Here is a 13,092-nt window from a genome sequence, read left to right as displayed (position 1 = left end):
CTTACTGCGCCTTTTTTTTTTTCTACTCTCTCGTCTACGTCAATTTAAACGGTCAGCGATACCTGGTTTCACCACACGGGGGCGCCAAACACGATTCATATTGGCCACAACATTATGTTCCACTACACGCGTGTTTAACGTGTCTCGTCGTGTATCACCATAAACCACTGCTTAGCCTTGAGACACTGAACACAAACTTAATTGTATTGTTCCTGTCAATGCGAGAATTTGCTTCTCCATGGGTGAAAATCCAGGTGACAGGCCACTCCTGTCCGCATCGAACAGAAGCGGTGAAAGCCGCACTGGTTTCGAAATTGTGTTTGTGAATACACACTTCCGCGAAGAAATATCTTCCCACAAGCATGGCCGTCTGCATTCATCACCTACGGCACCTTCCTGTCCACTATCTGATGATAATGGGGCCGTCTCGGTGTTCTTCGTAAACGTGAAGCGCTTCACACACTTCAGGGGCAGAGGAGGATGAGTTTGGGAGGGGGCGGGGCCGAGGTTAGGGGAAGGGGGCGGGGCCGGGGGGGGGGGGGGGGTGGCGGGCGGTGCTTGTGTTGGGAGGGGGCGGGTCCAGGTCAGAGGGTGGGGGCGGCGGGCGGTGCTTGCGTCGCCCCTCTCCTCGGCTGCCGGGGAAAGCGTGAACTTGAACACTGCCTGGCTCATTGCAGGTCCCGATCGCGTCCGTGTCGTCTGCTCGTGTGTCGGTAGCGTGTGTGAACGTAGATCGGTAGATTGCAGAGCAGGCTCCATAAACGGGTCCGGGTCCAGCGGGTCCAGGTCGAACCTTGATCCCTGATCCCCCAACACATCATGTCCCGGCGCAAACTCGGCAGCCGACCGCAGCACCTGAGTGCAATTGAAGGTAAGGAAGTGTAGAGTTAAATATACGGAGAAATGTTCCACTTAATTCAGTGTAAGTACTGGTTGTTAATAACAGTAGGGCGCTTCGGAGACCGCTTTCCCGCATGATGTTTAAATCAAAACTAATTAAATTAATGTCTGCGTTAGTTAGATATGTCCGGTCAGGAACATCAATATACTTTTCCGCAGGTTACTTTGTCGTGTGTGTGTGTGTGTGTGTGTGTGTGTGTGTGTGTGTGTGTGTGTGTGTGTGTGTGTGTGTGTGTGTGTGTGTGTGTGTGTGTGTGTGTGTGTGTGTGTGTGTGTGTGTGTGTGTGTGTGTGTGTGAGAAAGTATGTTTATCTTGTTGTTGACTTTACTGGACGAGGTCGTAATTAACCAACTGCCTGTCCGCTAGTGGACCCTCTCGTGATCTGACCGAACTAGAAGAGCACCAGAAGTGAACCGTTCTGAAGCACAGCGACGATGGTTCTCCTCTAAGTAGGACGTGTGATTATGAAACTCCCTGCGTGTTATGTCTTAGCGAGGCCAACGATGCGTGCGGAGTCTGACCACAGTACCTGACTGCTCTGTGTGTGCGTGTATGCGTGCGCGTGTGTGTGTGTGTGTGTGTGTGCGTGTGTGTGCAACCGCGCCTTGCATGTCTGCACAAACAGCACAGCCCTGAAACAGGAAAGGTGACATTTCTGAGTAACCACTGGCGAGATGAACCTTCCCACTGTACTGTCTGTACCTGTCCTGTTCCGTGTATTACCCGGGCAGGTGGCTCGCGTCCAGACGTCAAGGTGTGTTAGACCGCGTTGGGCAACCGCTCTGAGTCACGACCCTTCTGAAGAACCTATGAGGACATCGACTACCGGGAAGAGATAGGACCCCCTTACTTTAAGTGTGAACAGCTAAACAGTTAAGTTGAGGACCGTGGTTCGTGTTAGCGCCGCTAAACCTCGCTGGTCGAGATCTCGGTGATTGCGCGCGTGTACTTCCCCCCCCTTGTAGTTCTGGCCTCATGTCACTCATGAAAAGAGGTTGGACATAGTTTAGCGGGCCCAAACGTGTGTGTGTGTGTGTGTGTGTGTGTGTGTGTGTGTGTGTGTGTGTGTGTGTGTGTGTGTGTGTGTGTGTGTGTGTGTGTGTGTGTGTGTGTGTGTGTGTGTGTGTGTGTGTGTGTGTGTGTGTGTGTGTGGGGTCAATGTTGTGTTCGTTTCAGACGTTATTCCCACCTGACGCTGTCGTCGGTGATCTGCGGGCAGTGAGACTAGTTTGGCTCCTCTCCACCCAGCAGAGAGCTGATGTTATCGGGGCGGTTAGAGGAAGTGGTCAGCCTGACCGCGGCCTGGTGGATGCTGAGCGGGGGGGGGGGGCTGAAAGTGAAGTGTTAACTTCACTTTCCACTGAAGCACCGGGCTGAGTTAGTATAGTTTCGTACCCGTCGTGTGCTGGTGTTACTTCTCACTATCAGGTGATTTACCACCGGACCGCTGGAGACACAACGGCTCCCTGAGTCACTGATGTCTGACGAGTTTCTGGACATGTTTAGCCGATCACTATATTCATCTACTCTCTCTTGCTCCCCCTCTCTTGGTCTTTCTCTCTCTCGGCCTCTGACTCACTGTCTCTCTCCTGGTCTCTCTCGCTCTCTCTGTTCTGTGTCTCTTTCGCTCTCTCTGACTTGCCCTGGTTCTCTCTTTTGGTCGGTCTCGGTCTCTAACTCTCTCTCTCTCTCTAACTCTCTAACTCTCTCTCTCGCTCTCTCCCTCTCTCGCTGTCTCTCTCTCTGTCTCTCTCTCTCTCTCTCTCTCTGTCTCCGTTTCTGTCTCCGTCTCTCTCGCTGTCTCTCTCTCTGTCTCTGTCTCTCTCTCTCTCTCTGTCTCCGTCTCTCTCGCTGTCTCTCTCTCTGTCTCTGTCTCTCTCTCTCTCTCTCTCTCTCTCTCTCTCTCTCCCTCTCCCTCTCCCTCTCCCTCTCCCTCTCCCTCTCTCTCTCTCTCTCTCCCTCTCCCTCTCTCTCTCTCTCTCTCTCTCTCTCTGTCTCTGTCTCTGTCTCTGTCTCCGTCTCTCTCGCTGTCTCTCTCTCTCTCTCTCTCTCTCTCTCTCTCTCTCTCTCTCTCTCTCTCTCTGTCTCTGTCTCTGTCTCTCTCTCTCTCTCTCTCTCTCTCCCTCTCCCTCTCCCTCTCCCTCTCCCTCTGTCTCTGTCTCTGTCTCTGTCTCTGTCTCTCTCTCTCTCTCTCTCTCTCTCTCTCTCTGTCTCTCTGTCTTCTCTCTCTCTCTCTCTCTCTCTCTCTCTCTCTCTCTCTCTCTCTCAGAGACCCCTGCGGGCGAGAGCGTGGTGACCTCCCCAGCGGTGACCTCTGAGGGGGCGCCGCCCCCCCCTCCGATGGGGGGCCGTGACCTGCTGACCTGTGGGCAGTGCTGCCAGGCCTTCCCCCTGGCCAACATCCTGGCCTTCATCCAACACAAGCAGGGGGGCTGCCCCCCCCGTGGCCCCGCCCACAGCGCAGACACGCCCCCCTCGCCCGCCGGCCGCGTCCGGCAGAGCGCACGCTCCGGGGGCCCCCCGGCGGGGGCGGGGTTTATCGAGCTGCGGAGGGGATTGGTCAGCGGCGGGGCGGGGCTTCATGGTGTGCTGAAGGCGGAGCCTAATAAGACAGGTGAGTGCTGCAGGGCGGGAAACTCCGTTTTTTTCTTCATTGTTTTTATTCCCTTCCCCCCCCCCCACCCCCCACCCCCCACCAACGACTTCTTGTTCCTGAAACAACTGTTACTCCCCCCTCCTCCCCCTCCCTCCCCCTCCTCCCCTCCCCAGTCCATCTCATTAGCTAGCCGTTGCCACTAGCAGACTACCAGGAGTTAGCGACACGCTGGCTAATTGTGTGGAAAGGCGAGGCGTCAGGGCTCTCGGGGCCCCTGGGGGGCCCCGAGAGCTGGCGGCTCTGGCACCTGAGCTCCTCAGCACCCGCCATCTCCTTGACTCCTCGGCCGTCTCCTAGGTCGTCTCCTAGGTGTGTGTTTGTGGAGGTAAACACACTCCCCCCCCCACCCCCTCCCTCTGTGTCCTGAACGGAGGGCAGGCGCCCGGTCTCTGGTCCTGGGGGTCTGTCTCTGGCCCCGGGACCAGGGAAAGACCCCGAGGCCCCCTGCTTCTCCTTTCTGGCGGTCGCTGCATGACGGCGGCGGGGGGCGGGGGGGGGGGGGGGTTTCCATGTTGTGGTGTTGCCGTGCCGTTCTCATCTGAAGTTCCGCCTTTAACTGGTCCAGGCGGTTTCTGCCGAAGCCCTTGTGGCTGCTTTCTGAGTCGCCTACTAACACCCCCCCTCCCCGCCCCCCCAGGCCTGTTCTGTTCCCGCGCGGGCCGGGGGCTCTCCCTGCTCCCTCTAACCTCACTCCCTTCCCTCGTCTCCTCTGACCTTGTTTATAACTCGGTTTAAAACGAGGGCTGGCCCAGACCTACGGACTCCCCTCCCAGCCCACATCAAGTCCTCTACAGTCTCTCCCTTGCCAGTTTTAAGTCTAATTTAAAGACGTACCTTTTCACTCTTGCTTTTAGCAACACCTAACCCCCTTAACCTTGTTCTTACTACTTTTATTTATTTATTTCTACTTATTTTATGCATTTCTTTTGTAGTCGAGACCTGTGTATCCCTGGGCCCCGTTCATCAGCTGTCCTGCCCAACCCTGACTTCTGTCAACGTGAAGCGCTTTGGCTCGACTCCTGTTGTATTTAAATGTGCTAAATAAATAACAGTGACTTGACGTCAATCCGAGGGGTGTCATCAGGCTGAGGGTCTGCTCCCCCGAGCGGTCTGGTCTGGTCCCTGTAGCGGTCTGGTCCCTGTAGCGGTCTGGTCCCTGTTGCGTTCTGGTCCCTGTAGCGGTCTGGTCTGGTCCCTGTAGCGGTCTGGTCCCTGTAGCGGTCTGGTCTGGTCCCTGTAGCGGTCTGGTCTGGTCCCTGTAGCGGTCTGGTCCCTGTAGCGGTCTGGTCCCTGTAGCGGTCTGGTCTGGTCCCTGTAGCGGTCTGGTCTGGTCCCTGTAGCGGTCTGGTCCCTGTAGCGGTCTGGTCTGGTCCCTGTAGCGGTCTGGTCCCTGTAGCGGTCTGGTCCCTGTAGCGGTCTGGTCCTTGTAGCGGTCTGGTCCCTGTAGCGGTCTGGTCTGGTCCCTGTAGCGGTCTGGTCTGGTCCCTGTAGCGGTCTGGTCCCTGTAGAGGTCTGGTCCCTGTAGCGGTCTGGTCTGGTCCCTGTAGCGGTCTGGTCTGGTCCCTGTAGCGGTCTGGTCTGGTCCCTGTAGCGGTCTGGTCCCTGTAGCGATCTGGTCCCTGTAGAGGTCTGGTCTGGTCCCTGTAGCGGTCTGGTCTGGTCCCTGTAGCGGTCTGGTCTGGTCCCTGTAGCGGTCTGGTCTGGTCCCTGTAGCGGTCTGGTCTGGTCCCTGTAGCGGTCTGGTCTGGTCCCTGTAGCGGTCTGGTCCCTGTAGCGGTCTGGTCCCTGTAGCGGTCTGGTCTGGTCCCTGTAGCGGTCTGGTCCCTGTAGCGGTCTGGTCTGGTCCCTGTAGCGGTCTGGTCCCTGTAGAGGTCTGGTCTGGTCCCTGTAGCGGTCTGGTCTGGTCCCTGTAGCGGTCTGGTCTGGTCCCTGTAGCGGTCTGGTCTGGTCCCTGTAGCGGTCTGGTCCCTGTAGCGGTCTGGTCTGGTCCCTGTAGCGGTCTGGTCTGGTCCCTGTAGCGGTCTGGTCTGGTCCCTGTAGCGGTCTGGTCTGGTCCCTGTAGCGGTCTGGTCCCAGTAGCGGTCTGGTCCCTGTAGCGGTCTGGTCCCTGTAGCGGTCTCGGTCTCCCAGACCTCCTCTGAGCCGGTCTGGTCCCCCAGAGGGATCGGTTCGGCATGTTCAGACTCTGGAGGCGGGGCCTGCGTGTCTGGAGGCGGGGCCTGCTTGTCCAGGCGCCGCTGGGGAGGAGGAGCTAAGGCTGTGAGCGGCCAGCGGACGTTTAGAAACCTGGTGTACACTGGTGTGTGACTTCCTTCCGTTGTGTAACGCTCGGTGGTCTGCTGCACACCCGGCTTGTGTGTGTGTGTGTGTGTGTGTGTGTGTGTGTGTGTGTGTGTGTGTGTGTGTGTGTGTGTGTGTGTGTGTGTGTGTGTGTGTGTGTGTGTGTGTGTGTGTGTGTGTGTGTGTGTGTGTGTGTGTGTGTGTGACCCAGAGGCCTGTTCCACTAGAGGAGATAACCCCAGGGGGATTTTAAATGTTTGAATATGCAAAGGAGTCTGAGTTTCTTTATTAGAAAATTGAGTTGTGCGTTATGCGCGCTTATGCTCGGATTTCTTGGATATTTATGATCTAGGTTTGATCAATCTTTGGGTTGAATGATAAAACCGTCACCAAATGATCACCAGGTCTTCTGAGTATTGGCTGCGGGCGACAAAGTTCACACGACCGTTTGTCAAACCGACACCGTGTGTGTGTGTGTGTGTGTGTGTGTGTGTGTGTGTGTGTGTGTGTGTGTGTGTGTGTGTGTGTGTGTCTGAGTGAGCGTGTGCGCCCGGTAGTTTCAGGTCCGCCGTCAGAACAAGAAATAGTGTATCTCAGAAATGACAGAATCCTCCTGACGCTGAGAAGAGGAGGATGAAGAAGCAGCCCTCCGCCGCAGATAGTGATCAGAGTGTGTGTCTGTGGGGCGAGTGTGTGACACAGAGAGAGAGAGAGAGGTTTAAGAAAAGGGGGCGGTCGAGGATTACCGAGGAGCTGTGTGCATCTGCCTCATTCCATTTTATTTATTCTCCTTGTTTGTCATTTTTTCATCCCCTACATTATTCTCCCCCCCTCCCCCCCTCAGACCCTCACCCATCTTCAGCACTCTCTTCCTCTGCCCTCTTTCAGTTCATACTCCCCCCCCCCCCCCCCCCCCCCCTCCACTGTCTCCCTGGGGACCAGAGATTCGCCTGCTGCTCGTTAGTGCTCCCAGCCAATCTGCATGTTTAATTAGTAGTTATTGCTTCTGCTTAATATTCAAGTGCTTCCTGAGGCCAAATGGGAATCCTTACAACAACAAAACCCCTGAGAGCCGGGGAGGGGGGGCGCGTGGGGGCGTGGGGACACAGAGACCGGCTGGGTATTGTGTTTCACTCCGGGACCCGGGACAAAAGCCCCCCTGCCCTCCAGGCCCCCACCCCCCACCCCCCGTGGGCCAGATTTGGAGGGTGAGGGTGGAGGAGGGCTGAGATGGTCCCGGGTTGGAGGATCGGTTCCCTGTTCCATCTAAAGGGGTGACATATTTTTGTTTCCCCCCCCCCCTGTACAATGATCATCTTTTTTTTTTTTTCTAAATCTCATTTTCTTTTCCTCTCCAGAGCCCTGACCTACCATCCTCTTCTTCACTACTCGCCCCCTTCTGCACATCAACCCAACTTCCCCCCTTCTCTTTCTCGCCCTCTGTCTCTGTGTTTCTCTCTCTCTGTCTCTCTGTCTCTCTGTCTCTCTCATTTTCTCTCTCTCTTAATCTGTCTCGCTCTCTGTGTCTGTCTCTGTCTCTATCTCTCTGTCTGTATCTGTCTCTCTCTGTCTCTGTCTCTCTCTCTGTGTCTGTCTCTCTCTCTCTCTCTCTGTCTGTCTCTCTCTCTCTCTGCCTGTCTCTGTCTCTGTCTCTCCATCTGTGTCTGTCTCTGTCTCTCCCTCTGTGTCTGTCTGTCTGTCTCTGTCTCTGTCTCTCTCTCTGTCTGTCTCTGTCTCTCTCTCTCTGTCTCTCTGTCTGTCTCTGTGTCTGTCTCTCCATCTGTGTTGGTCTCAGTCACTCTTTCTTTCTGTGTGTGTTTGTGTGTGTGGGTAAAGGACACGGTTCCTCTTTCTTCTCTACTTTCTCTCGACGGAGAGAGAGAAAGCGAGAGAAAAACAGTTGCTCTGTTCTTCATCTCTCTCCTCCTCCCCCTCCAGTGATACTGAGGGCTCTGATGGGGGAGACATGAAAGAGGCTTACGCCACGGTCGCTTTGAACCCTCACCACTAAAGAAGAGAACTGTCGTCCCCCCCCCCCCCCCCCCCCCCCCCTGGTTCGGGATCTTCTCCTCTGCGTTTTGATTTATGCAGAAGAGCCTCATTTGTCAAGCAGGCTGAGTCAGTGCCTCATTTGCATAAAGCCTTCGTTTTCTCCGTTCTGCTAATTAGCAATTTGCAGCTTAATTGGAGAGCGGCTCTCGGCCCGGAGACGAAGCCGTCCTCGTGGAGAACGTATCTTCAGATGTGCTTCATGACACACACCTCCTCCTCCTCCTCCTCCTCCTCCTCCTCCTCCTCCTGGAGGCTGAGAGCCTCCCACTCACTCCCTGCCCTCCGGCCTCTAACCCACTTTCTCCTGCTCCCCAAACACCACCACCTCCTCCTCCTCCTCCTCCTCCTCCTCCTCCTCCCTCCTCCTCCTCCACCCTGGTCTTAAGGTGGTGTTCTTATCAATCCTGACCTTGCCTTTTCATCCTTTCATTCTCCTTCAGGGTCCATCTCTCTCACCGTGTTCTGTGTGTCTTTGTGTCTGCTTTGGGGGGACGGAGGGGGTTGGGGGGGGGGTGAATGATTCAATCCCCTGCTGGAAGAACCATTATGGTTACAATTGGTTAAAGGTCTGCATTTATGGCGCGCTTATCTAACCAGTGGCTGCTCAAAGCGCCTAACAATTCGGCCCAACATTCACCGATTCACGCACACACCGACGGCGGGCTCAGCCACGCAGGGCGACAGCCAGCGGGTCAGGAGCAGTCAGGGTGAGGCGTCTCGCTCAGGGACACCTCGACACCCAGCTAGGAGGAGCCGGGGATCGAACCGGCAACCTTCAGGTTACCAGCCGACCCGCTCTACCTCCTGGGAGGGGGGGGGCCCATGCGCCTGTGTCTTCAGGAACTGTAGTCCAACATGACTAACGTGTGTGTGTGTGTGTGTGTGTGTGTGTGTGTGTGTCTCCAGACCCTGAGGAGCCGTCGTTCTTCTCCTGCCAGCAGTGTGGCGGCGTGCTGCCGTCCGCCTGGGCCCTGCTGCAGCACGCCCAGCACACACACTCCCTCAGCCTCTACCAGGAGGGGGAGGAGGGGGAGGAGGAGCAGGGGGGAGGCGGGGGAGGCCACGCCCTCCAACGCCACCAGACCGCCACCCTCGACCCCCGGCAGCTCAGCCAGGCGCTGGCCTCCGCCTTCCAGCCGTCCGGCCGCCGGCCCCCCCGCCCGCGCCCGGCCTCCGGCCCCCCGCAGGCCCTCAACTTCTCCGTCCGTCTCCGGGAGCTGGCGGAGGTCAACACCACCACCACCTCCGCCGTCGCCGGCGCCGCGATGGGGGGGCGGGGCCCGTCCCCGTCCTCCCCCCCGCCCGCGGCGTACCCCTACCCCCAGGCCCCCGGGGCCCCCCGGGGCCTCCTGGCCTGCGAGCTGTGCGGCCAGGTCTACCAGTCGGTGCGGGGGCTGTCGGCCCACCGCCGCACCCACGGCTGCGAGCGGCCGTACCACTGCGGCGTCTGCGAGGAGGCCTTCGCCCAGAGCGGCCAGCTGGCCCGCCACATGCGGAGCCACCGGGGGGGGGGCAGCGGCCCGGGGTACGGGCGGGGGGGGGCGGAGGCGGACGAGGACGGAGGGACGCTGGCCGCCATGGCGACCACGACGAGAGGGAGGCTCCCGGCCCCGGCGCTGCAGCCCCGCCCCTCGGAGGGCGAGCTGGGGGGGGGGCGGGGGGCCGGCGGGGGGCGAGGAGGAGGCCCAGCGGACCCCCCCCTGCGCCAGCCCCTCGGAGGGCTCCCTGGAGAGCGGCGAGACGGGCGGCAGCGCCGAGAGCGGTATCGCCAGCGGCAACTGCACGCCCAAACGGCCGGAGCTGGGCGAGCCGGGGCCGGGGGGCGCGGAGTGGGGGGGCGGGCCGGCCGAGGCGGCGGCGGCGGGGGGGCGGGGCCAGGAGTGGGCCTCCAGCACGGCCTCGGAGGTGGTGGAGGAGTGGCAGCGCGAGAACGAGAGGAGGAGCGCCGAAGGGGGCGCCGCGGGCGCCGCCATGGACAACATCCTCGGCGGCGGCGGCGGCGGCCTCGTGACGGGCGGGAACGCCCGGAGCGCCGGCGGCGGCGTTCCGGCGGCGAAGAGGAAGAAGGACGAGGCGTGCGAGTACTGCGGCAAGCAGTTCCGCAACAGCAGCAACCTGACGGTGCACCGGCGCAGCCACACGGGCGAGCGGCCGTACCGCTGCGGCCTGTGCAGCTACGCCTGCGCCCAGAGCTCCAAGCTGACGCGCCACATGAAGACGCACGGCGCCCGCGGCGCGCGCGCGCCCTTCCTGTGCCAGCTGTGCAGCGTGCCGTTCACCGTGTACGCCACGCTGGAGAAGCACCTGAAGAAGGTCCACGGGCTGAGCCACGCCAGCGTGGGGGCCTACGCCCAGGCCAGCGGCCCCGGCGGTCGGGCCCCCGAGGAGCCGGGGGCCCCCGGCCACACGGAGGGGCTGGTAGCCGTGAAGATGGAGGAGGAGGAGGAGGAGCGGGAGGAGGAGGAGGAGGAGGGGGAGGGCGGTGTGGAGGCGATGGAGGCTGAGACCACCACGATGATGAAGGGCGAGGTGCTGCAGGAGCAGGATGAGGAGGAGGAGGAAGAGGAGGAGCTGAGGATGAGGCTGGAGCAGCAAATGACGGGCCAGCTCCTACCGCAGGGCGTGGCGTTGGTGTCAGCCCCCTGACCCCCCCCCCCCCTGTGACTCTGTCCTGGGACCCCACCCCTCCACGTCTCTCTTCAAAAGGAACTCGCACACAGGGACGCATTGAGCGGACTCTCTCTCACTCTCTCTCTCTCTCACTCTCTCTCGCTCTCGCTCTCTCTCTCGCTCTCGCTCTCGCTCTCGCTCCCGCTCTCTCTCTGCGGTCTCTCTCTCTCTGCGGACCCTCGTCAGCGCTGAGGGGCGTGTGATGGCCGAGCGGCGTCCATGTTGTGACCCAGGTGGGGACCAAGTGCCTTTCCCTCAGAGCACCCAAGAAGCCCGCGGGGACGGACGTAGCTGCGGGGGGGGGGGGGGGGGGGGGCAGCACCCAGTAAGACCCCTACCAGCAACAGAACATTGTGTGTGAATGCAGAGACGATAAACGGATAGAATCCCTCTCGCAGACGGGTGATGTGCAAGCAGTTGTTTCATAACGGCCCACTGATGCAAAATCTATTTTTATTTTTTTGATTTCAATCAGTAAATATCAATCGATAATCCAGGTAGTTTAGACGATTTGTTTTCTAGGGTGAAGCCAGTGGGTTGGAGAGAGGCGGTGTGTGTGTGAGTCGGAGGTCCTCTCTCTCTCTAGCCATTAAGGACGGTCGGGTTCCGTCTCTGGAAGCCTTCTACAGCCTGGAGGACAGCTGAGGCGAGGCGGCGCTGAGACCAATCCAAACACGGCCTGCACCTCCTCTACCACCTCTCTTTAAAGTCGCCTGGGCTGTCACAACAGACGCCGCCACTTAAATTAATGTTTACGGGGTCCTCCAGGGGCCATCGGGGCCATGCCGGGCTACACTCCTGTCCGAGGGACGCTGTGTGAAACGACTACCTATGTTCATGTCCTCTCTAAATGTGAAGAAGGAGGCTTAATACTCTTCTGGTTTCCTTGCTTTGCTCCTATGCATATCGCCCCTCGCGGTCTCATGCATACAAACGGGTGTCCACTGGTTCTTGTATATTGCTGTGGTGGTGAATCCAGGATTCTGTTATTGTTTACATTTTGTAAAGCCTCCTCTAGGTCCTCTGGTCATGAGGTCCTCCTTTATTTATGGGTGCTGCATGTTGATCGTAGTGAAGCCCAAACCTCTTTGTTCTTCACGGTGGAGGAATGTGGTAGATAGCTAGCTGATTGGTGAGAACGAGCACTTGAGTGTCTGTGTGTGTGTGTGTGTGTGCGTGCGCGCGTTTGTGTGTGCGAGAACGATGGGTGAAGTGAGAGAGTTGTTTTGGTGTTATTATAATTTCTGTGTGTGTAATTAGCTCGCCTGTCTGTGGCGGCTGTCGTTGGGCGCTGTTGTGTCCAAAGCATGATGCAAGTTGTTCTCACTGTGGTATAACGCATGTCCACAGGGCTGCATGTGATGCAAGCCCCCGGAGACTCTCCCCTCCATGGCAATACAAAGACACAGGGTCATTTGGTGTGGAGCGAGCTCTACTGTCTGCTGTCGTGTCCCTACTGTGTTTGCCTTTATTGGTTTTTCTATTTAAAATAAATCTTGTCAGGAAATCCATATGTTGGACACTTTTCTTTTTTTCTTTTGCAAATATAAAGTCGGTGTGTGAGTGTGTGTGTGTGATAGCGAGGGTGTGTTCATGTACAATATTTCTGTACATAGTCTTTTTTTCATTGCCATTATCAATATCGTTATAATAATTGTAACTATTATTAACTTGTCCGAGCCTTGTTTTTTGTTTTCCTCAGATCTCTGTTCTGTCCTCAAATCTTTGCGCTGTATTTTTTTAAAACTTGACTCCATTTTGTAACTGACCTTCACGCAAGGATCTCAATAAAGGATCTCGATAAAGAATTGAGGCAACGTTGCATGTGTTCTTGTGGTTCCGTGTTCTTGTGGTTCATGTGTTCATGAACCCCCCCCCCCCCCCCCCGGTCTGAACCCCGATGAAACCCACCTCTGGTCTAGCTTCCCCGTTACACCCCCACACCCCTCTCATGCTCTTAATGTATGTTGCACTTACACTTAAAATAGGACTTCGCATCGTATAGCATCTTTCGACTTTTTAAAATATATTTAGCTTTTTCCACATTTTTTTAACCTGGAGTCAATGGGAGGTCATTGGAGCCTTCTGCCCATTCTCTGACACTTCAACTACTTCAGACACCGTAACTTTGTAAAGTTTCAACCCTTAACCTTTGTTCAAACCATTTAACACATCTGCACACTTGTAGCTTCAATAATATTAATTAAGAAAAATAGTTTCGATATAATTTATACTTTCGGGGTGAGGAGGTGAATGGGGGGGGGGGGTGAGGAGGTGAATGGGGGGGGGGTTGAGGAGGTGGAGGAGGGGTGAGGGTGAGGAGGTGAGGGCGCAGTAGTGGGCGGCGGCGCGTGTCTCACGTCGGGCGCTGGCTGTCAACTATTGTCTGTGACGTGTGTGACTGACGTTATGCTAATGGGAGCTGGCAGGCGGCGAGGTGGGCACTGGGAGCTGTAATGGGGGCACTGGGAGCTGTAATGGGACATGCCTGACTGAGGGTTCACAGGGTATGGCTGGTTGGTAGGGGGGGGGG

At 57.5% G+C, this 13,092-nt stretch overlaps 1 protein-coding gene across 1 annotated transcript; it reads left to right on the top strand.

Annotated features, from left to right (window-relative positions):
• Positions 1-602: 602 nt before the first annotated feature.
• znf296 (zinc finger protein 296) lies at positions 603-12,380 on the top strand. Its single transcript, XM_030380827.1, has 4 exons — positions 603-871; positions 3,171-3,515; positions 8,796-9,561; positions 9,599-12,380. Exons 1-4 carry the CDS (start codon positions 820-822, stop codon positions 10,533-10,535), a joined length of 2,100 nt encoding a protein of 699 aa, XP_030236687.1. The 5' UTR covers positions 603-819; the 3' UTR covers positions 10,536-12,380.
• The last annotated feature ends 712 nt before the right edge of the window (positions 12,381-13,092 follow it).

The sequence above is a fragment of the Gadus morhua genome, chromosome 16 (assembly GCF_902167405.1).
Source record: "Gadus morhua chromosome 16, gadMor3.0, whole genome shotgun sequence".
NCBI classification, from domain to species: Eukaryota; Metazoa; Chordata; class Actinopteri; order Gadiformes; family Gadidae; genus Gadus; species Gadus morhua.
This window is presented reverse-complemented; position numbering and strand designations above follow the sequence as displayed.